The 27911-nt window shown below is 38.9% G+C and overlaps 1 protein-coding gene across 1 annotated transcript; it reads right to left on the bottom strand.

Annotated features, from left to right (window-relative positions):
• Positions 1-12264: 12264 nt before the first annotated feature.
• LOC149174882 (cysteine-rich repeat secretory protein 55-like) lies at positions 12265-13460 on the bottom strand. Its single transcript, XM_089422705.1, has one exon. The coding sequence runs from the start codon at positions 13392-13394 to the stop codon at positions 12588-12590; it is 807 nt and encodes a 268-aa protein (XP_089278831.1). The 5' UTR covers positions 13395-13460; the 3' UTR covers positions 12265-12587.
• Between the last annotated feature and the right edge of the window lie 14451 nt (positions 13461-27911).

Below are 27911 nucleotides of genomic sequence, written 5' to 3'. Positions count from 1 at the left end.
CAAAAGAACTCCAAATAATCTGTACATATTTGAAGAAGGACAACAACAATGCTATCTGAGCAAGGATGATGAGCACTGGTTATGGCATCGGAGGTTGGGACATCTAAGCTTTTCACAAATAAGGAAAGCATGCAAATATCAGGCAGTTCGCGATCTTCCAGATATCAAAATTCCTGACAACACCATATGCAAATCATGTCAGTTTGGAAAACAAACCAGAACTAACTTTCCAGAGAAAGAAGGATCAGCTAGCATGCCTCTTGAGCTAGTACATACAGATACATGCGGTCCTTTCAGGAAAAGAACACCTCGAGGAGAAGAATACTTGATATTATTCATTGACGATTTCTCCAGGTTTGTCTGGTTAGGACTTATGAAGCACAAAGATGAAGCATTCGAAAAATTCAAATCCTTCAAAGCCTTGGTTGAAAATGAATCAGGTCACAAAATTAAGTGCCTCAGATCCGACAGAGGTGGGGAATTTACTTCAAATGAATTTTTCGATTTCTGTGAAGAACATGGGATAAGAAGAGAATTCTCTACAGCAAGAACTCCTCAGCAAAATGGAGTTGTGGAAAGAATGAACAGAACAGTCCAACAAATGGCTCGTGCTATGCTTGATGAGTCAGGAACTCCCGCAACTTTCTGGGGTGAAGCTGCACATGCTGCAGTTGTTATTCTCAACAAAACAAATGTCCGGGTGAACAGCACTCAAACTCCTCATGAGCTCTGGAGTGGTAGGACTCCTTCAGTAAAGCACTTCAAAATCTTTGGGAGCAAATGCTATATCAAGAATACTGATGAGCAGCTTGGCAAACTTGAACCTAGAGCAGATGAAGGCATTCTTCTTGGTTACTCTCCACATAGCAAAGCATACAAATGCTACAATAAAAGACTTGGCAGAATTGTTGACAGCATTGATGTAGTGGTTGATGAGAAGGGATACATTCCTAGGCAAGTACATCATGAAGACATCGAAGAAGATGAAGGCTACCCCCAACGACAGAATGATGAAGAAGAAGAACCTCAAGAAGAACCAGAGGAGCAAACAAGAATAGAAGAAAAGACTCCATCCAGATATGTTCAGAAGAATCATCCAGAATCTCAGATTATGGGGCAGAAAGAAGCAGGTGTACAAACAAGAAGAACAGTTGCAGAAGCTTCAAGCTATTTGGCATTACTCTCCTCTACTGAACCACAAAATGTGAAAGAGGCATGCAAAGATGAATGTTGGGTGAAAGCAATGGATGAAGAACTTGAGCAGATCGAAAAGAACAACACTTGGGAGCTGGTTCCTAGACCAAAAGATAAGAATGTTATCGGGACAAAATGGGTCTTCAAAAACAAATTGAATGAAAATGGAGAAGTAATTAGAAACAAAGCCAGACTTGTTTGTAAAGGGTATGCGCAGCAAGAAGGAATAGACTTTGAAGAAACCTTTGCTCCTGTTGCAAGACTTGAGGCCATCCAAATGTTCCTTGCTCTCTCAAGTTTTCAAAACTTCAAAGTATTTCAAATGGACGTGAAATCAACCTTTCTGAATGGAGACTTGGAAGAAGAAGTGTACATTGAACAGCCAGATGGGTTCATTCTTGGAAATGATCCAAATCTTGTATGCAGATTGAAAAAGGCTCTCTATGGTCTCAAACAAGCTCCAAGGGCTTGGTACTACCGTTTGGACAAATATCTTCATCAACAAGGCTTTTCAAAAGGATCAGCAGATAGCAATCTTTATATAAAAGTTGAAAATGACAAATTGCTAATACTTGTTGTGTATGTAGATGACATTATTTTTGGGAGCAATGAAGAAGCTATGAGTCAAAACTTTGCCTCGGTCATGCAGAAAGAATTTGAAATGTCCTTGCTAGGAGAACTGACATATTTCCTTGGTTTGCAAATCCAACAAAAAGAAGGAGGAATCCTTTTATCTCAAACCAAGTATCTCAAACAGATTTTGAAGAAATATGGTATGGAAGATGCAAAACCAGTATGTACACCCATGGTCACAGGATGTAGCCTCAGTGCAAATGATGAATCTGCAGCAGTACATCAACCAACCTACAGATCTATGATTGGAAGTTTACTTTATTTGACAGGTACCCGACCAGACATCATGCATGCAGTTGGAATAGTTGGAAGATTTCAGGCAAATCCGAAGGAGACTCATCTTCAGGCAGTGAACAGAATTTTCAAATATCTTCAAGGGACTCAAAATTATGGCTTATGGTATCCTAGAGATACAGATCTTACACTTCATGCTTATACAGATGCAGATTGGGCCGGAAGCGTGGATGACAGGAAAAGCACAAGTGGTGGTGCGTTCTTTATGGGTTCCAGACTGGTATCTTGGTTCAGCAAGAAACAAAGTTCGATTGCCTTGTCTACAGCTGAAGCAGAATATGTTGCTGCTGCATCTTGTTGCACCCAACTCCTTTGGATGATGCAGACTTTGCAGGATTTTCAAATCACTTGTACACCACCAATCCCCATCTTATGTGATAACACAAGTGCAATCACCATCTCAAAGAATCATGTTATGCATTCAAAAACCAAGCACATACCAATCAAGTATCATTTTCTCCGGGAACAAGTGCTTGAACAGAAGGTCAAGTTGGAGTATGTTCCTTCTAAGGAACAAGTTGCTGATATTCTCACCAAACCATTGCCCAGGGACACTTTTGAATACCTCAGGCAAAAGCTGGGGGTTGTTGATGCATCATCTTATTGCTGAACCTCTTCTGATTGATGGTACAGGTTCAGGGGGAGCATATAATGCATTGTTGGCATTATGGAGGATGTGCAAAAGGAGATCTTGGAAGTAGCTGCAATATGTCTCTATCTCTTTCATGGTGGATTATGGTTCTTCGTTGCAGATCTGGTTCATATTCAGGGGGAGCATGTTCTTAGGGGGAGCATAACCCTTTGCCCTTGATGTCAAAGGGGGAGAATGAAGCTGAAGTTTTGAGGTTGCCATCAAGTCCAAAGGGGGAGATTGTTGGCATTATGGCTAAAGTGTTGTCCTTGATGGCAACCCATTCAGGTGATAGATCACAGTACTTCAAGTCAGCAGCAGAGATTGATGATCAGCTATCAAATATTGAAGAAAATAAGGGGTATGCAGGTACACCTTACATAAGGTGCGTACACGCAGGTCAGTGTTACATAAAGTGCGTACATACCCGCAGTTATCCCGTTCAGGAGGTGCGTACCCCCAGTGCACACATTTCAAGGCAAAGAAATTCACATGTGGGGTTTTCTTATGTTTTACTCTTGGTATTTAGCCGACGGTATTGGGTTATTATGGTGTCGGCTCGTGGTATTGATCCATGTTTTAAGGAAGAGCTTTCCTATATAAAGCAAAGGAGATCATTTGGCTTGAGTATGTTTTTGGTTGAATATCTTATGAGGGCTAGATCTGGTCTAGATCTAAATAAGGCGAATCTACTGATGGACCGAGATCTCTTCGGCGCATGTTCAGATCTGTAGATCTGACTGTCTGGGTTATTTCTGAAGTCTTGAAATCATCTATGCCCGAAGGTACGCAGGTATAGTGAGAGAAAAGTGCGTACATACGCAGGAACGAAGCGTTTCAGGTGCGCCGGTACGCAGGCACAGAAGGGTTTCAGGTGCGCCGGTACGCAGGCACAGAAGGGTTTCAGGTGCGCCGGTACATAGGCACAGAAGGGTTTCAGGTGCGCCGGTACGCAGGCACAGAAGGGTTTCAGGTGCGCCGGTACGCAGGCACAGAAGGGTTGCAGGTGCGGAGGTCCGCAGGCAGTTCAATGGACTCAGAGCGAGGTACGCAGGCTAGCAGTTGAGCAGGGTGCGTACATAAGCAGGCTAGCAGTTGAGCAGGGTGCGTACTATAAGCAGGCAAGCAGTTGAGCAGGGTGAGTACTGTAAGCAGGCCAGCAGTTGAGCAGGGTGCTTACGTAAGCAGGCGAGCAGTTGAACAGGGTGCTTACTTCTCTTAAAATCTTTGTTTATCATTGCTGTGTTCTGGGTTTGGTCCTACTATTGTTGATCTGGTTACTACAGTTGATTGGGTGATTCTCTTATACTTGATGATCATTTGATGCTTATGGATCCAGTTTGAAAATTTATGAAAAGTGGTCCTTGTAAGAAAAGAAGTAGGGGGTTGTAGCTCCCTTCCAGGAGAGACTGGAAAACGAGAGAGAGTTGTAGCTCTCTGCAGGTTGCAGCCTGCGTACTGGTAAAGGACTGCACCAGTACAAAACCATTGTAAAAGGAGTTTCTAATTTGAAAGAAGATAGAGACATATTGCAGCCGGTGGTTTTCACCCACATTGGGTTTCCACCTTACATCTTGTGTTCTTTGGTGTGACTATCTGTTTTATTTGTTCATGCTCATTATTTTATGGTGCTGACATGCAAAACTAATTCAAAGAACAAATAAGGAAGATTTATTAAAAGAATTAGATAATACTGATTCACCCGCCCTCTCAGTATTATTTCCAACAAGTTCAACCAAAATGAGGAACTCACTTGCTTGAACACAGCGAGAGCAAGGAAGTGTTCTACTGTTGAGGATTTTGTCTATTTGGTAGGTATGGCTTCTCCTTGTTATTCATTTGTTTAATAATATTTCTCTAGAGTGCAATTAGATCAAAATTGAACAATATTATAGCAATAAGAATTTTACAATGATTTACCTTTGACTCTAACGTGGATGAAGATTCTCGTGCTGCAAATGAGGAATTACCATCCTATGGTCCAATGATGCAGATTAAGAGTTTTCAGTCTAGTGATGCAGATGAAGAGTCTTCAGATACCTCTACTTTGCTGGTGGATTTCAGAGCTAAAGTTATAACGACAATTTCATACATAATTATCCAGCAAGCAATGTGCTACACAAGTATACATCAAAAGGATGAGGCTATGACGAAAGGGTGAGGCGGTCTGAAGACAAAACACCTAGCATCAATAAATTATGGGAGGTGATAAAAAAACAAATCATACATTAAATCTATTAAACTATTGAACTTTGGATATAACATGTCACAACAAACACTTGCCCCAACCTTTAAAATTTTAAAAAACATGGGATAAAAAACTTTCCCCAAGCTTCTTTTGAAAAACTTTGGATAAAATAACTTGCCTGGGCTAAAATAACATCTAGGCACGTGAAGTTTGCAATAAGAGGGAAAAGCCAAAACTTTGGTTAAAAATTTGGTGCAAAGATATTCATACCTTAAACTTTGGTTAAACAGTAAAATATTTATGGTCAAACCATGAATTAATTGCTCATCAATGCTAGAGCGATCGCTATAGTATTTATGATGCCCTAGGAAGGGACTAATAAAGGTGCTTAAACACATTCAGGGTTGGGAGGCCTTACACACAAGCTACTCCCATTATGATATTGGAATACTTTTGTCTATCAAGCAAGCTTCATTTGTTTGAATCGATGTCTATGCATCCAAGGCGCTAATTAATTATCTCGACTGGCCAAGTAGGTTTAGAATGTTAATGTGTTTTTAGAAATATATATAATAAAATGAAAGTCATTCACTGAAGAGGATTTTTTTAGAGCTATTATTAGATAGTAATACTCTCACAACCTTTCTTCCCTCTCAGAAAGAGAGGTTGATGAGTTTCACTTCATTTTGGACGTTGAACTTTAATAGTGTCAAATATATTTGAGAATATCTTTTTTCTCTACAGAAAAGTTAAGTATACTTTTCTCACAGTTATTTCTTTGTCATCTAGATTAGCTCGCTGAGATAGTCTATATGAAAATTATCAGAAAATGAAGACTCACACAGAGCTTCACGATATCATTCACAAGCACTGAGATTTATACATAGATCGAGTCGTAGAAACTACAGCTACTGTCATTATTTATTACCTAAATTCAATGACTCCTACCAACTACTAACTCTTCGCTAAATGACACCGACAACTCGTCGTCATATGAACAGGGATGGACGACTTTGTGATTAATATTCTAGCACCTCCCCTTAATCACGACCTAAACATTAACGTGCTTGTTGGTCTCAGTCTCAGCTAGGGTTACAATAATACATAAAAAAACTTGATAACAGAGCTTTCATTTTTGGCTTCTTGCTAAATGGTCCATGCTTGTTCATTCGTTGGTGCAATTTCATCTTCACCTTTCTTGTCATAAGTAGTGACAGAGCTTCTCATTTCTTGATTTCGGGCTAATATTCTTTGTATTCAACATTGCTGCAAGTTCTTGGGACTTATACTTGTCCTTAATGCTTACAATTTCTTCAAGTTTTATTGCTTCTTCCTTATTGGGAATATTTGCACACTTTGAAGCAATTTTAGATTTATATAAAAGATCATAAAAAGAACCATACTGATTCTTGTCATCCTTCTCTTTGAAGAGAGTTTTCCTTTATTCATCTTTCTCAACTGTCGTAGTTGGTTGTTTCAAATCTTCAACCTCTTTAATCAACTCTATTGCTGCAAACATGTTGTCCTACATTTGATTTTTGTATAGAGGTAGGTATATCTTCTCACAAAACAACAACTCATCAATAAGATGCTTTTCATGCATTAGATCAAATCACTCTTCTTGAGATATATGATTCTCATCAAATTTGACTGAATATATCTATGCATCATAGGGAGTTACCTCACTATCACATGTTACTCTTTTGTCAGCTACAAACATACTTTCAGTCTGGATCCCATTTATGATGATTTCAACACAATCACCATTTTTAACATGTACACCTTCATCAACTTGAGCTTTCTCTCACCATTTCATGTTGTACTTCATTTCAAGAATATCCCAAAACATTTTTGCATCAGATATTTCACCAAATTCATACAAAGTACTAGACAAAATGTTTTCATCCAGAGCTGATATAATGAGAAGCAATGCTATTGCACCTCTACTTTTATCATGGGGATTTATAGAAGTTTCTTGAACAAATTCCCATAAATATACTTAACCAAGCAGTCCCTCCATTTTAATTGCCCAAAGTTTAAAATTTTTACCTAGAAGAACTTACATTAATTTCTTCAATATTGCACCAATGTCTTCAAATTCTTTAGGCTAATTCAGATCTACATTTGGTTGAAGCATTTCATACTCTTCTGCAGATATTGCCCTTTCATTCTTCCTCCTCACCTATTTCAATTCTCTTCGAAACTATTTGAGTCTCCTTTGTTGACCCATCACACTACCATAGAGTCAAATCTGTAGCAAAAAATAAATACCGACAATCTTAAGTTATATCAATAATAGTGATTTACACAGTTGGCTTCTCATATCAACAATGATCTCAACATTTATGTGAACTCGGACCTCCTAGCATTGATCTTGGCAGCATTATCTTCTTTGAATAGCGATCCAATCAAGTAGCGGTCTCAGTACACCACACAACATTCAACATAACAGAAGACTCGTTTCAAATTATGCATTCAACACATACTTCTAACAGGTTTTTCACCTATGCAAACATAGGTCTAGAAACTCTATGAAGCTTTTGTGCGCCGCTCTCAAGCGCTCGAACCTAGGTGAACACACGCATGCATTCAACATGCCTACTCCAATGATGTCTCCGTTCTAGACATTAGGTATCTCCACATGGTAACTATCAATAGTCCAGCCATGGATTCCTTGTGGATTGTTTCACAATCCTTAGAGTCCTTCACACAACACTGTCACACTTGAATACTAAACCAAATGCAATCTTCACACAACAAACATGCCCAACACACGCTCCAGTTGGAGATAGCTAGGAAAAACATCAGTGCACGATTCACCTGGGGCAACCATCAACAGATCAGGATTTCTTAGTGCACAAAAAATGAAACACTTTTCTTCACGTTGGCTCAACAAAAATGCACAAGTCCCTTCACGTCGGGTTCACCACAAAACGTAAAACCGACAACCAACATATATATCTTCTATGGCAACGGTTCCTTTAGGGATCTTCTTCCTTCAGACTCTTCCAATAGAAACACCACACTCTACATCTAAATATCTCACCATACATACAACCATCCATGCTCCAAACAAGATTGTGAATCTCAATAGAAGATAGCTCTTGCGTTCCCACAATCTCACACATACACATATAACTTGCTACAAAAAAATCCTATATGGATTACTTACTTGGATCTTTGCATTACATGCTGGCAATATTACCAACAATGATCAAACACATAGAGAGACCGTAGGTAGTAGATTTCCACACAAAGCAATCAAATCTTCAAAACAGAGTGCCAATGCTCAATGCTCATCACTATTGATAAGGCAGAGAGGAGGAAACCAGAAATATCACACAAAACACAATATGAGCCATAACTCTTTTATGATCACACAAACTTGATTACAATGAACCCATCATGGGGTATTTATGCTTTTCATCTAGCCACTCTCACAGAATAACTTCAACATGAAAAACCTCACTAAATTTGGACTTCTCCAAATTTAGACTGAACATAACTTGACTCACACTTAACTCAGTTAACTAACTCTCCTAAATTTAGCCAACTCTTCATGCGGGAGTAATTACAATTTCTAGCAATCCCCCTTAATTACGACTCTATGACTCAAGATAACAGAAACATGACTCAACATGACTCAACTATGCCTGCTAGGCTTACAATAAAAATTGACTCAATTATCATCAAAAATGCTTGTTGGTCTATGTCTCAGCTAGGCTTACAATGACTCAAAACTTTTCCAATTTTGCATTTTATTTTTATTTTCGTCCAACTTCTATATCCTCGAAATTGCTTCATTCTCTATTGCAGATTTTTGTTGTAAGCTCTATATTTCTTTACTTGTTGTTGTTGCAATGTTTCTTTGACTTGTCTTGAATTTGATTTGAGTTAGTCTTCTATAACTTCCTCTTCAAGGATTCTTCCACCCATGGATTGCTGCCAGAACTCTTTATCTTCAAATTGTGTTCTTTGCATTGATTCTTGCACTTCATATCCTTGACTTTCTTTCTCCCATATTTCTTGATAGCATAATCTTATCTCTTCTTGACTCCGTTGCTGAAAAATGGTTTCAATGCATTCATCTTTGTCTTTAGAAACATCCATATCCTTTCCTGCATCATGTTCTTCATATTCTCTTTTAGCTGGATTGTTATCTTGTTTACCTGCACACTCAAAATCAATGTTAAAAATATCTTCTTTATGCTCTTTAGTGAGAGCTTCCTTCCCTTGCTCTTCCTTCTCTGCCTTATCTTCCACTCCTTTACAAACCTTTGCTGCTGCAAACATGTTGTCTTCCACTTGGCTTCCAAACACAAGTGGACTTCTCTCACCAAATAACAACATATCAATAATAGTTTTTTGTTACATCATGTGCAATCACTCCACCAATTAATGGTTCTTCATCAAATTTAACATCAACAAAATTTTCATCCATTCTATTGTGGGATATTCAAGCATGCATGTGCTCATTAAAAATTTCAACTTCACCAAATTCATCAGCTACGGCTGGATGCACCAATGCACATCTCACCTTGTAGTCATCATCCACATGTGTTTTGTCACAGTGGGATTCACCATCATCTAATCCATCCACATTACAGTGGAGTCCTTGAGCATTTATATGCACTTTCGATGCTTCACATATAGAGGCTTCTCCTTCTCTATCTGCAATCTTTGTTGCATCTTCTTCATCCATATGCATGCTTGCATAATGGGTTTCAATTTTATAGTCTTCATCACCATCATCCACCTTTGAGTGGGATTCTCCAAACTCTATTGTCTTCTCAGATTCTTGCTCATCTACTCTCAGATCTGTGGCTAACTCAATGAATTGTGACACATCTTGCTGCCGCATGTCACTCCCCCTTACACCAAATACTTCTTCCAAGCTCTTCCATGCTTCCTTAGAAGTTGTAGCTTTTGCTACCTTGCACATAAATGTTTCATCCATTGCTTGTTGAATGAAACTCAAAGCTAGGGCATTAGTAAACACAGGATGTGATAGCAGATCCACGCTATACCAATCAACCTCGATTTGTTCTTTGTCTTCTACTAGACTTATCAATTCTTTAGTTGCAACCTGAACGTTTCTAAACATGACAACAATCTTTGTCTCTTCTTTTTTATCCCTTTTCTTAGTCTTCTTCAATCACGCTCTGTAACCCATGACTCGTGTCTGTCCTCTATCTTATAGTTAATTATATATATATATATATATAATTTTTAATATACACCCCCATAAAGCACAATCTTCACTCAAAACCCTATTATACTTCAAAACACCAATTTTTTTTATAAACTTACAAACTTTACAAAAACCCTAAACTTTCTTTCCATTCCAATAAAACCCTTCACGAAAATTCCTTGTAACATACACCTTCGTTGAAAAGAAACTTTAAAAAAATTAATCTCCCTTCGGAAAAAAAACCCTCTTGCAGGCTAATAATTCAACCCTTTCAAAAAAAATTAATGTCCAAGCCTTTGCATTTTAAGGCACCTTTTAATCATCGCTTTCGAATCAACCAATTTTCATAAAACCCTTTTTAATTGTCACGTATTAAAAAGAAATTTAATGAAACCGAAAACCGGGTGACCTTACAAAAAAATCAACCTTTAAATTTGATCCCTCAGATGACTTTAATACGGGTTCTCGTGTTCCTTTTTAAAATTTTTAAACCTTCGGAGACGTCATGCCCTTTAAAGAAATCTTTTGAATTTTTGCGGGCTACCTGCAACAGCGTTGGCTGCGGCTTATGGCGGCTTTCTCATTTGCACGGTCTCTTCGGACGCAGCAATGGTTCTTGACGGCCTCAAGAATAACGATTGTTCGAATTTCTCGGCCACTACACGACCCTTCCAATTATCGGCTCTGCAGACCCACTGATCACTAATGGGTCCTTCCGTCCTCTGGCTCGCACAGTAATAACTGTGGCAGCGAAGGCTACACACGAACTCTTTATCTTTTATCCTCAAAGAAGCCGCAGTCTTTATCTTTATCCTAAAAGAAGCCGTAGTTTAATTAACAGGAGGAATTGCTTGGAAAGTTATGGAAATTTGGGTCATATTTAGAAAAAATCTGTCAAAGATTTTTGTAAATCCAAGTTATAATTGTTAAATTTCATGTGCTGAATCTATTTCCACCATAAAAACAGGATTCAAACACTACCTCTACAAGATTTTCTGAATTTTTTTGCCCAAATGCCGACCACTTTTAACTGTCTAAACAATTCCTCCCCTATATAAACACTCCGAACTTCAGCATATAAATACTCATTAAATTTGGATATCTCCAAATTTAGAGAGAATATTCACACTTAACTCAATTAATTGACTCTCTTAAATTTAACCAACCCTTGAGTAATCACAGCAATTCCACTTGAGCTCGACTTTCTCAGGCACTACACTCGTTCGGCTCAATCTCCCATACACAGGCTGGAGAGCAATATATCAATACACAGGCTTTGATGCACGCCGTCGACAGCTCGAATCTCAGGTTCCGGGCATTAAAAGAAATAAGCAATAACTGTAAGATAGATATTAAACTTTGACTTTGCTGTTTGAATCTGCAATCCACATAATCTCAGGATCTGTAATCTAAATCCAAACAGTCAATTTTAAAAAACCTTCTGTTATTTTTTTTTTTTCAAACCAGCAATCTTGCTATAACAGTCTATAATGAAAGATTTGTAAAATATTTTCTTCTTACTTCCTTACCACCAACTCATATAATGTCCGGAGCTTACCAGAACCAGACGCGATTTGTAAAATTGTAAAAAAACTGTAACTTTGTATACGGTAAAATCCTCCATTTCAGAGCTTGTTATCATCATGAAAGTTTTCTGTGAAAGTTACATGTGTTTCTGCTCTCAATACAGTATGCCAGTTATAATTGATGAGTGCGTTTTAGTTTTTGCTACTTGCCCATAATCTATATTAAGAAAATATCTTGTGGAGTTGAGGCTTCTGTGATCCATAACAGTTTATGATAGATTTTTTGGCGAAAATCAGATGAAAAACCATGCATTTTGAACCAACTAGTGTGGTTCATCATCAGGACAAGTTGAAGAACAGATCCAGCTTCGCCTGTATAGATAGCAAAATTAATGCCCCACAGGCGAAGCTGGATCTGTTCTTCAACTTGTCTTGACGATGAACCACACTGGTTGGTTCGAAACGCGTGGACAAATGGTTTTTCATGTGATTTTCGCCGAAAAATCTATCATAAAAAGAAAATATCTTGTGATAAAAAAACATATATAAGCAAAATCTAAAGATCGGAATAAATGTAAACCTCTTTAAGATTTCTTGCAGTTCAAAATTTGAAAATAAAAATAAGTCATTTTAAATCTCTTTACTACTCATAAAAACCAAGTTCTAAAACGTACGTTTCATTACTACTCTAATGGAGCATACTGTCATAACGTACATATTTATTGTGTTGTAGCTGTCATGATTCATCACAGTCATGGCTGTGACGATTAATCATCAATTTATTGTAAGATACATTATAGAGCGCCATACTATAGCTTTGCGCTCAGTAATATCTACGACCTAATATCAGCTATGTGCAATACTTTGAAATATGGCAGCCTTTAGTAGACTTCTCCCAGTTGCAAACTTTAGCCCTTCAACAGAGTGTGCTCAAAGGGCAGCGGAATTATAGAAAGGATATATCTCATAACGCACTATGCAGCTTTGACTCCAGTACTGAACTCCTGCATATTCAGCATAAGATGTGAATATTTTATTGGTCGAGAATGACAGACATGTTGTGCAGTCGTCACTAGATAAATCTCTGGTGCACTGGACCAAACCGTAAATCGTCTGAGAGAGCGAGTCTAGAGCTGTACCCAGAGCAGATCGTTTTGTATTATCTGCTGCTTCAGCCGACAATTTCTTTAAGAGATTCTCAATAGATGAGTGCAAGTCAGTAGGGACAAAGATGCCCGTGTCCCCACCGAAGCCCTCCGCGTAAATAGACCCCAAATCTGTGTCCAGTCTTCCGATGAAATTATAGTTTTCATAACGTAAGAAGCAGTGAAAAGGCCAAGTACTAGCGCCAAAAGCATTCCCACAATTTTGTTTAATTGTAGTGATTGCATATTGTGAGCAAGTGTAGCATTGTTCGACTGTCAGGTCTTCCCTGCATTGGAGGCGGCCATATACTGTGTCAGGACTTTGGCCATATACAGAGATGTTAAACCCACTTTGCTTCGTGCCCTGAAGCAGACTATCAAAGACTTTATTCAGATTGCTCTCAAACGCACTGCCTTCTTTATAAAAGGTGCTGCTGTTGCAATTAGTTGTCGGTGTCTCCGACAATGCTGCGTTGCAAAGCTCTCCATGAAGAGTAAAGATGAAGGCCGCAACAAGAGCAATTAAGTACATTTGCTTCATAGTTTGGTCGATTAGGAGACACCATGCAGAATCCCTTCCATGGAACTTCATATTTACTACCACTCTGATGGCCACTGGACAATGCAAAGAAATTCCAACACTGCTCCTAAATTATGTTCTATTATGCGCACATATATAATAAGAACAAGATATGGTAGATTTTCAATGGTTGGTGTATGCTTTGACACATCGTTATCCACTGACAGGCATAATCGGAATACATCAACCTAATGATGGAGAAAACGATTCGAATTGACTTTATGCAAAATACAACCATTCAATTGTCAAATTGAAGCATAAAATCCTACCACGAATTTCTAGAACCAAAATACAACCACTTAATTTTCGATGTCAACAACCAAAATACAACCACTTAATTTTCGATGTCAACAATCTCCTTATCGTGGCTCCTGCCAATCACAGGCTGTCTTCCCTCTGACTTGATTTTGTCAATGTGGGATATATATAACGTGATATTTCTTTTGGTGAATCAGATCGAGCGTTGATTTCGATCTTGATTGGTAAAGCTACACGTGTTATATGTATATATTTACTTAATCCCTTATTCTGTGAATCAGAGGCTGCCATGACTGCGATATTGATTTTGTCCAGTTCTGTGTTAAACGAGATGTGATTATTTGCCCTTTTTTTCCTTGTGAATCTTTATTCTTATTAAATGATTTTATCAATTGTGTTAAGTGAATCTTGATTCTTATTTTGTTTGTGTCAAGATGATAGTGTTAAGTGAATCTTGGTTCTGATTTTGATTTAGTCAAGATGAGTGGGATTTACATTAATATATTTTTGTTTTTATTTGTTTTTTTGTAATTTAGGATAATCGGTAATTGGTGAGAGTTATCTTGAACAGACTTAGGATCAAATGCCCAGGATCAAATCTAACTGGCTGTCACTATAAACCTAGGCTAAACTTATGCCTCAACAAGAGCCGAGACGTCGGCTAGCTATGGGGTCGCCTACTCTTCTAGTCGAGACACAACAGATCATATATACTCAATAAAATTTAAACCCTCATCTCGTGAGTTTCACCCAGCAAAATTTACCATTAAACCCCATATCACTGTATTTAAACTTTAAATATGTTACGTAGAGTGTATATTCACGTTGTAGTGCACTTTCTTGCGAATTACAGCCGTCTTTCGCGACTTTGGTTCACTAATACGCTTCACTCTAGTATTGTGGGCTGCGTTGACCTTTTAACAGCCTGGCTTCTGACTTCGACTTTGTTTTTGTCATATGATTCTGGGATGTATATTAAACTTATCCTTGCCGCCTGCCTTTTGACTTCTACTTTGATTTTGTGGAGCTGTCTCGTTGTGAGATACATATGCGCTTTATGCTTGTCTTTTTTGGTGAATCAAAGCATGCCTTCCGCGATATTTTTTTTTCGATGTAAAACGCTCCACTATCCTTAGTGCACTGCTTTCAACATGTGCAACAATTTGAAATGCAGAACGATGACCTTGTTAAATTATAAATGAGGTAATATTGGGGGTCGCGTATCAAAATAGGATTTTTTTTGTTTAAAAAAAATTGATTTATGAGAAGAAAATAAAAGATATTATTTTTATTTGCACTAATTTGTTATTAGGAAAACTAAAATTTTAAGTTTTTCAAAAATCAAATATGAAAATTTGGAGACAAGTTAAAGAGGACCACTTTAATGGGCTTTTTGCTTTTGCTAGGTGAATGGCTTGGTTTACTAGTCAGGCTGAGTTGATCTTCCATTCTCTACATCATCAATTTAAATATTTTTGGACAAGTGGATCTCATCCAACACCTTAAGAATATCCCCCTTAACTTCACTACCGTCTACCAAAACGTTTCCAGCAATGTCTTCGTCTAATAGTAAAGGTCAAGTATTTGCATGTATTAATTGTGTTTACCATGGGTATGACTAGAGTGAGGGACCTTGGCTACCACTTCACCTATAATCTATGTATCTAATAAGTAACCTTGTTCTCCTCTAATGTGTCTCTCCATCTTGACTATCTCAACATGAATCATAGGTAGCATCTATGGATGACATAGGCTAGTTGAAGCTTTTTCCCACTAACAAGCTTGTAGGCTTTATCAAGCTTCATAATATGCAACACATCTATAACACTTAGCCCTCTATCTTGGCATGATGAATGCCCTGGGCCTCAAACTAGACTGCATAAATAATGAGGGGCTAGCAAGGGTGGCAAATTCATTGTGAGAAAAGTTGGCTAGAGTGTAACAAAGGGAGTGGGGAATGCAGATTCCCCAATACCGACATTGCCAAATTTTACTCTGGTTTGTGGTGCTTCTACCCCCTTCATGATATTTTGAGTGGATCACACAACATCCAATGGTGTTGTGTCCAAAGTGACATGTTCCTAATAAGTGTTCCCAAGGTATTGAGTGCACTTTGGAAGAGTTCACTCAGTAGACATGTCAATATATGTGTGTTGGATTGATGTGCACTCAATGTGTGTGTCCTACAATTGCTTTCATGGATACTTATGCCAAAATAATTTTTGTTTTACCCATCACAAGCCCTATGTGTGGTCCACCCAACTGATCATTGGGTTCACATGTAGCCTAAGCATCAAAGTATATAAAATTTAGTCAAGTTCTCTATGGAAATCTTGTTTTCCATGCATCATATTTGTATCAAATGGGGTCATCTAGCATAGCCCCCACTTTTCCTTCTCTTTCCAAGTTCTATTCCAAGCCTCTCTTGGTCTATGCATCCAAATGTGAGTTTCCAAGGTCATTGGTGCACATAACTTAAACAAAGGCATCGAACATGCCCATAGTACACCTTGGTACCATGTAAGGGTGCCCAAAATTGACTCTTCTACCCATTAAACTTCTATCTTGTCCATTTGTATCAATTAATGATCATTGTGGTGATCGTGTGGTGGAGGTGATAGAATAGGCTTTACATCCTCCCCCACTAAAATTCATGGTTAGACACATGATCAAGAACTTGATAGCCTCCAAGTTTGTCGCCCAAATTCATGCATCCATCTATAATTAACTTCTTCAACCATTTCATTGTCAATGTCAAAATTTCTATGCAACTGCACATTGTCCAATTCTTCCTGTGAACAAAGATCCTTTTTACAACTTCTATCTATAATGCCTCTTGGATGTCCTTATTGGTACTATTATTTCTTGTTGTAGTTGCAATTTAAGTCCAACATTAATGTGGAAATCTAACCTTCACTGAGAAGGCTAGGAAAAGAGGTCCAAGAGTTGAACCATCGAATGCTACTATTGTAATAGTAATACTAATTCATTCTACCATGCTTATGTATGTTGAATCCTTTATGCCTTGAACTAGTTAGTTGGTCAATTCAACTATTGTGCCCAAGTGTTAAGAATCCATTTCTTTAAGAATAGAATGATGGATTCCTTCTACACTTGAATGTATATATACATCATCATTGGATCAAGGCAAGGTCACCACCTTTGCCTTCAAACTTTCAAGTAACCTCCTACAACCCAATATTAAAACTTCTTCATTGAACTTCGCACATTTTCTTGGTGCACTTATGCTCCATTAAAAGGAAAATTCTAAGCATTCATACATATCTCAAAGTGTAGAAACCTTGACAAATCTGATTGATTCTTAGAATTCCAACCATAAAAACTTTGGCAATATTCTTGTAAAAATATTCAAATTTCCATGGATTTTATATATAGTTTTTAGATTTTTTTTGTGATTTTAGAGTAAGATACTTTTATCGTAGAAAATTTGAGTGAATAATTTTAATAAAAAATGGATCTTGATGATTTTTTTTTGAGAGAACCATTTCAAATTAGGCCATGGGTGAAATTTACCCATTTCTTATGATATTCATGTTCACACCAAAACTTCAACCACCTTCAAATTGAAAACTCATGATATCTATGTCATTCTAGCAATCATTCTCAAACTTCCCAATGAGCAATTTTTCTCGTCTAAGATCCCCATATATGAAGGTGGGTGAGAATATTCCTTTTCAACAAAGTTTTATTTTATGTCTAAACTATCCATGTTGAATGTATATATTTCCTAGTCAAGTCCTTCACTATCTTCATCCATCCACTTAGAATTGGACTACACTCCTCCAAGTAAATTTCCATTCTTTAGGAACTACAACTGCATAAAGAAAAGGTCTCCACCCCTTACTTAAATCTTTCAACTCAACAAATTTTCCAAGGAAACCATATAATAATGCTTTTCAAGGAACCCATATGCTAGTGCCTCCTTTCTCATTATTCTACTTCTTGGATAGCAAATTTCCTAAACTAGAACCAATGTGGAAAAGGGAATGACTTATTTTCATCATAATTTTCATCATTTTGACATAATGGTTCCTCTTATGTCGTCATTTCACTAAATTTGGAACATTTATAGGAACCATAGATTCTATTGCATACTTCTAGGTAGTGAGCCACATGTGGCTTTGATTAATGAACAAAATATGGTAGGTGGTTACTAAATCCACCTCTAACAACAACAAGAAATGCTTTTCCCAAGCTTAAATATGGGACATGCCTTAGAAAACTATTGTCCTTGACTTTTTATCCTCATATTATCTAAACCTATTGTTTAGGCACTCAAAACTTATAATTTTTTCTTTGAATTTTACTGTACCTAGGTTCCTCCCAATGTTACTATCTTTACCTTCAAAATTACTTGCACTTAGACTTCTCCCAAGTCTTCCAACTTATTCTTCAAAGGACAATCAATGAAAAATTGATTACGGTAATAGAGGAAATAAAATACTTCCTTAACTTTAGACTTAAATAATTTAAGTTCCTTCCTTGCTTTCACAAATTATTCTTTTGCACTACCGATGCTACACATGGGCATGGCTAAAGAATCCACTCTAAGTTTCAAAGATTCAATTATGTCTCGTTGCCTCAAGCTTGATTTTTTTCATCTAATCAAGATATCACTGAACCTCACTGCCCCATTCCAAGTCACAGTGAGGAGTGCCTAAGGTCTTCAATGTCTGTGTGGATATATTGTCTTGGTTTCTTGCTACACCAAGGCACTAAGTTTTTGTTTTCTAGTTTTCAATTCACTTTTGTTGCTACATGCTAGTTCATCTGAAATATTGAGAATGTTCATCAAATTTGATTTAATGTGATGAAGAGGGCTTTGAAATCACTTGCCATGTAGGTGATAGTGGTGAAGAATACAAAAAACATATTTTAATAAACTTTGGAACCACCTTTCCTATAGAAAGTGGTGAAGAGTATAGTTTGTTACCGCTAGTTATAGACTTATAGTTTGCTTGAATTTTTCCTTACAAAATTGAGGTTTTCAGAAGTTTTTTTTAGCACTTTAATATCTTACTTTGGCTTAAGTGTGTTTGGTCAAACCTACAACTATTATTACCAAATTATGCCTTATTTTTAAGGCCTTCCCACAACTTCACCTAAAGTGATGGGGCCAACCCACGTAATGCACCTCCAACGTATTTCAGTGCGGGAGTACAGTTGCAATTAATAAGGAACAATAGATTTTTATATACAAATCGATTCGCCAGCGTTTGAATTTAATGATAGGGGCTGTGATTGGTACACTTGTCTTTGGTCGTTTAACAACTGTCCCTCCTTGGGATTCCTCGAGCCTGCTTCGGTATGGGTGTTTTCAAACTTTCACCCAAGTCACTCACTGTTTCATTCTCCCGGTTCTGTGAGTTATGTGCTCTCGACGGTTCTTCGCGATTTTGATATGGAACTCTGTGGTTGCGTCCCCCTCGTTCGGGGCTTCGACCTGGAAATCTCTCCCGCTTGTCCAGCAAGGGTTATATCAACCTGGTAGGTTCAGTTCTTATCCAGTTTGTGCTAAGTCTTGACTGTTCGTTATGTGGTGGTAACTAGTTGTTGCGTCTCTGCGTTCCTTTTTCTTGGTATACAGTTATGGTGCCTGTGCCTCCCATAGTTGTAGCGGCCATTTGCTGGTTGGGCTACTTCTGGTGACAGATCTCTGGTTCCAAGTCGACCTTCCATGGGTCTGGCAGAATACAGTGTCAAACTTCTTCAGTTTCTCTGTCATTCACAGGGTAAGTCCACCTATTCCATGTTATCAATACCTATTCCTTTTCCCTCAGTTACCTAATGTTTCAGCTCCTCGTGAGCAGGAGAACCTGATGGAAGTGTTACGGCTGCGGCTTGCCTTCATCAGGTAAACAAAAAAACTGAGATTTATTTGCTTTGTTATTTTGCGGGTCCTCTTTTCTTTGTACTGTCGGCACTTATTTCTTTTGCTGTTTGTTGTTGCAGGTATGGCCGCTCGAGGGTTTCAGCGTCTGGCAATTTGGCTGCTCCAACTGGATACGAGTAGTGTTGTTCTTTGTTTTCTGGTTACTTCTGTTCGGCCTTAGGCTATGACTGTTAGGGTCTGTGTAATTATGATTTACTAGTCACTGTTTGTACACAGTTTCGTTGTAGATTGACACTGGGCTCCTTCTTTGTCTGGTTACCATAATGGGTCGAGGTTTCTAACCCCATGCTGTGTTCAAAATCCCCGCTTGGTCATAGGCATGGACAATGTATTTGTGGAATGGGTCCTCGTCTCTTTTGTTTCGAACAGGATATATATATATATATGTATAAATGAACCAGAATTCTAGTTTCTCGACTGTATTAAATTAAGTATGGAACTGTTATTGGTTATTCATTCGCATACCTGGCAATGTTGGAATTTAGTTGCTTGTTTGGGCTTGCTAGTTCCGCCTCTTTGATGTTCAATTGTGTATGTGGTCTTGAGGACTGTATGTTTGGCTCCCACTTCACGTTCCTTGGATTTGTTTGCAACCTGTGTGCTTACATTCAATTTCTAAATTCGTTATGACTCCAGTCGCGTCATAAGCCTGTGAGGAAAATCACCAACAAACTATACTGTATATAAACGAATGCAATTTCATACAACATAGACGGTCTTTGGGACGTTGGATAGGAAATGTGCCCAGAAATTATGATTCTTCTCTTCTTTTTCTTTATTTCTCTGACAACCGAACCTTACATTGTGTTCTGTTTCTCTCTTAAAAACACTGTTAGGAAACTGTTACTAACTGCTGTTAGTTATGTCCGATCAGTTACATCAGTTATTTTTTGTACAGAACTTTTCATTGTCATTCAACATTATTACAAAGGTGAAATTAACTGTTTAAAACATTGACTCTAACTAATCCTACTGTTCCTAATTACTGTTCACTAATTTAACTTCAACAACTTAATGAAATAAAAGTAAAAGATAAAAGATGCAAGCATGTTATCCATTCAGTAAGTTTACTCCCCCGACCCCTTCAGAGACCAAACCGCCTTCATTTTGTCTTTGTCCTGTCAGCCATATGCTCCTACATCAAGCTCCCGGGGTAAGAAAATATCTGGCTCCGTTCCATGAGCTCCTCCGCAAAATAACCAGCCTTCTGTATCTGTGCCACGTCGAGCCACGAACTGTTCTCAATTGGACGATTCTTCCACTTGATGAGGTATCGTAGATACTCCTTATTGCAAGTTTTCCTGGCTACCTGGGTATCAAGAATCCTCTCGATCTCATGGGGCTGAACCGAAGGCATGTGCCTCATCCAAGAACTGTCTCCAATTTGGGTGTCCCGTTCTGGCCATACCACACTGTCTTCCTCTGCGTTGGCAGTATATGGGAACAGGTCTGCCACATTGAAAATAGGTGATATGCCTATATCAGGTGGCAGCTGGATTTCATAAGCGTTGGCTGAGAACTTATGCAAAATCTTGCAGGGACCAATCTTTTTAAATTTTAGCTTATTATATGCGCCCTTAGGAAATCGTTCTTTGTGCAAGTGTGCAAGGACCTCGTCTCCAACATTAAATTGGACTTCTCTCCGCTTTGAATCTGCTTGCTGCTTATATTTCTGTACGCTGTCCTGCAACTTTAATTTTACCCATTCGTGTAGTTCACTCATCGCTTCAGCAAAATCTTCTCCGTCTGCACTTCTCCGCTCCAACTTTCCCAAATCTCGCAGTTCATGTATCCCCCGAGGATGCATGCCGTACAAGATTTGAAATGGACTATGTCCGATGCTGTGATTTGGCGAATCATTATAAGCGAATTCTGCCTGAGCGAGAGAACGATCCCATAATCGTGAATTTTCCCCAGTCAAACTCCGTAACAAATTTCCCAAACTCCTGTTCACCACTTACGTTGTCCATCAGTCTGCGGATGATATGCAGAACTGAAGTTCAACTGTGTGTCCAACTTTTTCCACAGGGTGCGCGAAAAGTGTCCTATGAATTTTATGTCCCTGTCAGAAACAATAGATCTGGGTAGGTCGTGTAATCTAACAATATCTGTGAAAAACAGGTGAGTTACATGAGTGGCATCACTAGTTTTTCGACAAGGGATAAAATGCGCCATTTTTGAAAATCGGTCCACCACCACCATCACTGAATCATATCCTCACTGCGTTCTAGGCAAACCCAAGACAAAGTCAATGCTAAATGAGTCCCATGGTCTGCTTGGAACAGGTAGTGGTGTGTAAAGTCCAGTATTTTGACTATGTCCCTTTGCTAGCTGGCATACTCTACACCTGTTCACATACCGTTGTACATCCATGCGCATTTTGGGCCAGTAATAAAAGTGTCTGAGCTGCTCCAAAGTTTTGTCTATGCTGAAATGACCGGCTAGTTTCTCCTGTATAATATTTTCCCTCATCGAACAGCCCGGGATACATAACTATCCACCTATGAATAATAGTCCTTCCTGCAAATTGTAGTCCAACCATGGACTTGTATTTCTCAGCATGGAATTTTGGCAAGATTCAAAGGCTTCCTTGAAGTCTGTGTCGGTCTGGTACAAATCCTTTAAGTGTTTGAATCCCATCACCTGTATTGTACTTTCCTGTAAGAGCAAAGTTCTTCTGGTCAATGTGTCTGCCACTTTATTGGCTTGCCCACTGATGTGTTTTAGCACGAAGGTGAAACTCTGCAGATACTCTACCCATTTGGCGTGCTTATGGTTCAATTTGTGTTGTTTCATTACATATTGTAGCATTGAATTATCAAAAAATAATACAAACTCGTTGCCCAACAGGTAGTGTCTCCAATGCTTTAAATCTTGGACCACGACATAAAATTCCTTGTCATACGAGGAATATTTCTGCCTGCTCTCGTTCAATTTCCCACTAAAGAATGCCATAGATCTATCTTCCTGACTTAGCACATCGCCAATAGCTATCCCTCTTGCATCGCATCGAACCTGGAAAATCTTGTTAAAATCTGGTAGCCTTAAAATCGGCCTCTCTGTAATCTTCCGCTTCAAAAGCTAAAAGCTATTCTCTGCTGCTCTGGTCCAACAAAAAGGTTGATTGGCCTTTTTGATGGTGTCTAGCATCAGCACGCAGATTTCACTGAAATTCCTGATAAACTTACGGTAAAAACTCGCCAACCCGTGAAAGCTATGTACCTCAAACAAGCTCTTTGGTGATGGCCAATTGATGATTGCTGCGATCTTTTCTGGATCCATCTTCAATTCATTTTCTGTGACTACAAAACCCAAATAAACTAGTTCCTTCTGCAAGAAAGTACATTTCTTCAAGTTTATCAGCAGTTTGTTCTGCTGTAACTTCTCTAGCACTCTTCGAACATGTTGAAGGTGCTCTTCTTTCGTTCTGCTGAAAATCAAAATATCATCAACATATAATATCACAAACTTACCGATAAATTCCTTTAACATCTCATTCATCAACCTCATAAAAGTACTAGGAGCGTTACTCAAACTGAACGACATGACTAGCCACTTGTACAGCCCTTCATTAGTTTTGAAGTTTGTCTTCCACTGGTCTCCTTCTCTGATCCTGATCTAATGATAACCACTCTTCAGATCAATCTTTGTAAAATAAGCTGCGCCATTGAGACAATCCATCATATTATCCATTCTGGGTAAGGGAAATCTGTATCGAATAGTGATTTTATTGATAGCTCACGAATCCGTACACATCCGCCATTCTCCACCCTTATTAGGCGTGAGTACTATTGGTACCGCACAAGGGCTCAAGCTTTCTCTGATCAGCCCCTTGTCCAGCAGCTCTTGCACCAGTTTGTGAATCTCTTCATTATCTTTCGGGCTCATTCGATACGCTACTTTATTTGGTAGGCTTGCTCTGGGTATGAAATCGATATGATGGCTGATGCTCCTCTTGGGAGGCAACTTGTCCGGTAAGTCATCAACTACAATGTCCTTAAATTCTTCTAACATCTCCTGAATCTCTGCAGGCAATTCAGACATTTCTGTGTTCAGCAACACAGTCTTAGTTCTCCTCACGACCGCATGTTGTGCCCTACAACAACCCCCCATTTCATAACATTTTTATCACAAACAATTAACATATGAAATGGGTCCCTTTTAAAAATTTTAATTGGCATTAATGAATTTGTTCGAAAAAGGTATGATAATCAAATGAATTTGTTAACAAAAGCCTTTTTGAACAAATAATAAGCAATTTTTGGTTAAGTCCGAAAAAGCAATCGCAAGACCATTTGCTACCTTGGTTCTTTCCGATGCGATATCGCTATCGGCCATCGGCGATAGCCAATGCACACACAGAAAAAGGCACACATCTTTTCCCCGATGCGATATCGCTATCGGTAGTCGGCAGAATCCCATACATCTTCATAAGACGTTCAGATCTTTTTCCCGATGCGATGTGATATCGCTATCGGTAGTCGGTAAATCAATTGATATGCATTTAGGGATTATGTCCGTGCGCTAATATGATACAATGTCGCAATCGGCATTCGCCAAGATCTCTCCCAAATGATAATGTCACTCACACTCCCGATGCGATGCGATGACGCTTAATGATGACCAGAACTCCAAAAAAAAGGGTGATTATTACAAAGCATTAAAGTTATATTTAAATCCGATTTGACAAAAGCACAAATTTCAAAATGCCGTTAAGTAAAGGGATAAGGTAATGCATGCGTATTTAAAGCTTTGCCCCTTCGAATTAACGAGCAATTACGATTAGACCTTTGAAGAAATCTATTGCACGCTTTAAGGGGTCATTCGGTTTAATAACTTAAGTAATGGTCATTTATGGAGCTGTAGGCCGTAAAATCACCATCATTGCATCTGCGGTGCCCTCTCAAATCATTAGATCCGTAGCCACTTTTAGAATTAATCTCACCACGCTTCAAGTTATATATCTATCCCGTTATGGATCGTCATTGTTATTTCTTTGTTACGATTTCTCTTGCATTTGTGTAGAATTCAACCGAGAGAAGTCTGAATATGATGGGAAAGAGGTTCAAAAAGGTGGCAGGTTCTACTCCGACACCTGTCTCAGGCCAAGCTGCTATGGTTTCAAAGAAAGGCTTAATCTCAGATACTACATGCACTGGTCTTACTGGTACTACATGGCAAGGTACATACAATTTGCTAGAAGCAGAACAACCAGAAAAGACAGTAACGGAGGCTAGTGTGGATGAACTAAGAAAGTCTGAGGCAACTCTTAAAGATTTGGCTGACTCCTTTCTGCACAGAATAGCAGCCAGAGAACAAGTCTTGCCTTATACTGATGTGGTACGTTGGGCAATTGAAGAAATTACTCTCACTGATAGAACCTTCCATACTAAGGATGGAAGGATTTTCGGTTCCTTCAAGCCTGATGACTTGAGACGGATGTATCATTTGCCTCAACCCGAGCTAGTCTATAATAGAGCCTTTTTGGAGAAATTCGCGAAGGAGAATGAATCGCCATCCGAACCTCTCCGAGAGTGGAGGCAGAATCCAACTAAACACAAGCATGATATGTCGGGTAAGTACTCCAATGCTTCTTTGGCTTCACCTTATTGCTACGCCGGGATTATGATGTGTAGATTGTGGGGATTTCATGACTCTGCAAATATTCATATTGATATGGTTCCTTTAATGGAAGCGGCCGTCAATAGTATAATCATGGATTGGGCCACTATTTTGTCTAATAAATTGGTCATAGCTATTCGTGAGTTTAGGGCCAAAACCAGAGTCACTGAGAGAAAAATCCCACCCTTCTATTACTCTGCTTACATTATGGATACCCTTTGTTATAATTCTGAGTTTCCTGTCCTTGGTTGGAGATGGACAACCCATGACCCAACACCCATTCACTTGTACCATCGGAAATTGTGGAAACCCTCCCACAAAGACCATCTGTATCAAATTTGCAATGGTTTTATGGTTCCCGTTCACTATTCTATTTTTGACAGACCTATCCCTAGAATTTCCTATGAAGCTTCTTTTGATCTCCCAGCTGTAGCCCATTGGTTCGGCGAAGAGCATTTTACCTATATTAGAGTTTTTGGAAGCAAGGCTAGGCCACATGTCCTCCCCCTGTACGTCCCAGATAAACTGTTAGCTCGGGAAATCTCCTACCAGATTATGTCTGAGAGTGTCACACAAACTCTCAAGGAGGAGAAGAAGAGAGGATGGCCCTCTTTTCCTTTAAGAATTGGAGTTTATACGCTGCTGAATTATAAACATGCAGAAAAGGAAGCAGCAAAACTCCAATTGATATCCCTGGCTTCTATTCCAAACAGACTTTATGATCCAAAAAAGACTGCTTTCATTGCCTTGGAACAGGCCAAGCTGTCAAAGGTTGTTCATCAAGAAGACCAGTTTGACGACCTGTTCATGAGTGCCGATTCAATAAGCCAAGTCAGACAACTCGCTTCACTAAGATATGAAGATGTAGAGTTAACTGAATTTAATAAACTTAGAAAGCAAAGGTTGCAAACTTTGCCTCTAGATTTATTATCTACAACCCCAACATCTTCCTCAAGCGAGTCTGGTCAGCAGCAAATACACCTATCTCCTGTTACAACTAAAGAATATGATAGACAACAAGAGGAAAGGCAGCAAAAAGCACAAATTGAACAAGAGCAAAGAAAGCAAAAGGAGTTAGAAGAACAGAGGAAAAGAGAAGAAGAAGAGAAAGCAAAGAAAGAACTGGAAGATAGGCAGAAAAGGGAATTGGAGGAACAGCAGCAAAGAGCACAGGAGGAGCAACAGCGGAAGGCATTGGAGGAACAGCAGAGGATTGAACGGGAGAAAGAACAAAGTAAAGCTCAAACAGAACAAAGTGAGCAAGTCTCTACTGATCCTGAATTAATTAAAGAATGGAACCAATTTGATTCCATCATAAGTGGTAAGGAAGCCTCCAAAGACTCAGACGTCTCTAAGACTCCCAATATTACTTCTTCTCCGGTTCTAGAGGGAACCAGCGGCTCACCCATGGTACAGAATGTAGAGGTAATCACTCAAGACCCATCCGATCAAATTGATCTTCAGGTGGAGGAAATTCCTCCTCTAGACATTTTCTACAGCCCAAAGCATAGAGCCGTTGTAAGGCGCTCGAGGAAAAGGCGAAGGCTTGATCAACCTTCTATTTTGCCTGAGCAAACAATCACGGGCAATGTGGTCTGGAAGGGAGAATTGGATCCCTCTGAAGATCTGACAAAGCTATCGCAATTTGCGGGAGCTTATTCAGCGGCAACTATTGACAAAGCATCCGAAGTAAGTCTTCTTTTGAAGACTAAAGAGCATGAGATATACGCATTACAAGCAGAAGTGATAGAGGCAAGGAATAAGGCAGCACAGGCAGAGGAACAATTGCTGGTCCAACAACAAGAGAATCATTTGTTAACCCAGCAAATTGAACAACTGAGGATAGACCAAAGTGACATTCAGAAAGCAAAAGAATTGTCAGAGGCATTATCCCAGTTGAAGGCATCGAATGAGCTGATGATACAAGCTAAAGACGAGCAAATAATTCAGCTATCAGCTCAACTTGAAGGTATTAAGGGCGCCAAGAGTATCAATGATTTCAGAGCAGAGGCAACTCGAATAAACAACGCACTGATATCTCAAATCCGGATCTTATGCCAACAACTTGTTGAAGCTGAATCACTGTGTGAAACATCTACAGCAGTGTGTGAACAAATCGAGAAAGCCAGAAGTAAGTTGGATCAGGCTGAAGACGATATAACAGAGTATATTGAATGGCAAGACACTCCAGAAGGGCAAGCCGCAAATTTCTCCCGAATCTGTGTAACATACAAGGACATACTCTTCATGGAATGGAACACACAGATGATGAAAGCAGAAAGAGCAGCCTCCAGATGCAAAATGATTGCCAGTAACATGATCAATCTAGTCAATGATACATTGTATCTGGCAAACATGATTTCACAATGCACACCTGGAAACATAACAACGGCAAATATGCTGGAGCTCAGGAATTACCCTGATCTGGAGAAACAAGGGCGGTTAATTACTGGAGTAAATACCTTGACCGCCGATGCATACTGGCTTTTCCTGATTAAACCACATTCTCAAAGGTCGGCTCTTAATTGTCTAACAGATGCTCTCCGATACCTGATTGCTGATATTCGAGATGCCACATATGATGCACAGCTGACTTCACGCCTCAATACTCCACCAAAAGTAGAGCCAATGCTGGCGATATGTCAGCAAAGGAGTAAAGGCAAAGAGACCTCTGACTGAAACATCGCCGCCAACTGCCGAATCCCCAAAATACAAAATGATATTTGTTAATGCTG

This window comes from Pinus tabuliformis, chromosome 4_1, assembly GCF_031772625.1.
Source record: "Pinus tabuliformis cultivar Carrire ecotype Pingquan chromosome 4_1, CPIR1, whole genome shotgun sequence".
Classification (NCBI taxonomy): Eukaryota; Viridiplantae; Streptophyta; class Pinopsida; order Pinales; family Pinaceae; genus Pinus; species Pinus tabuliformis.
Note: the sequence above shows the minus strand (reverse complement) of the source record. Positions and strands in the feature narration are given on the sequence as shown.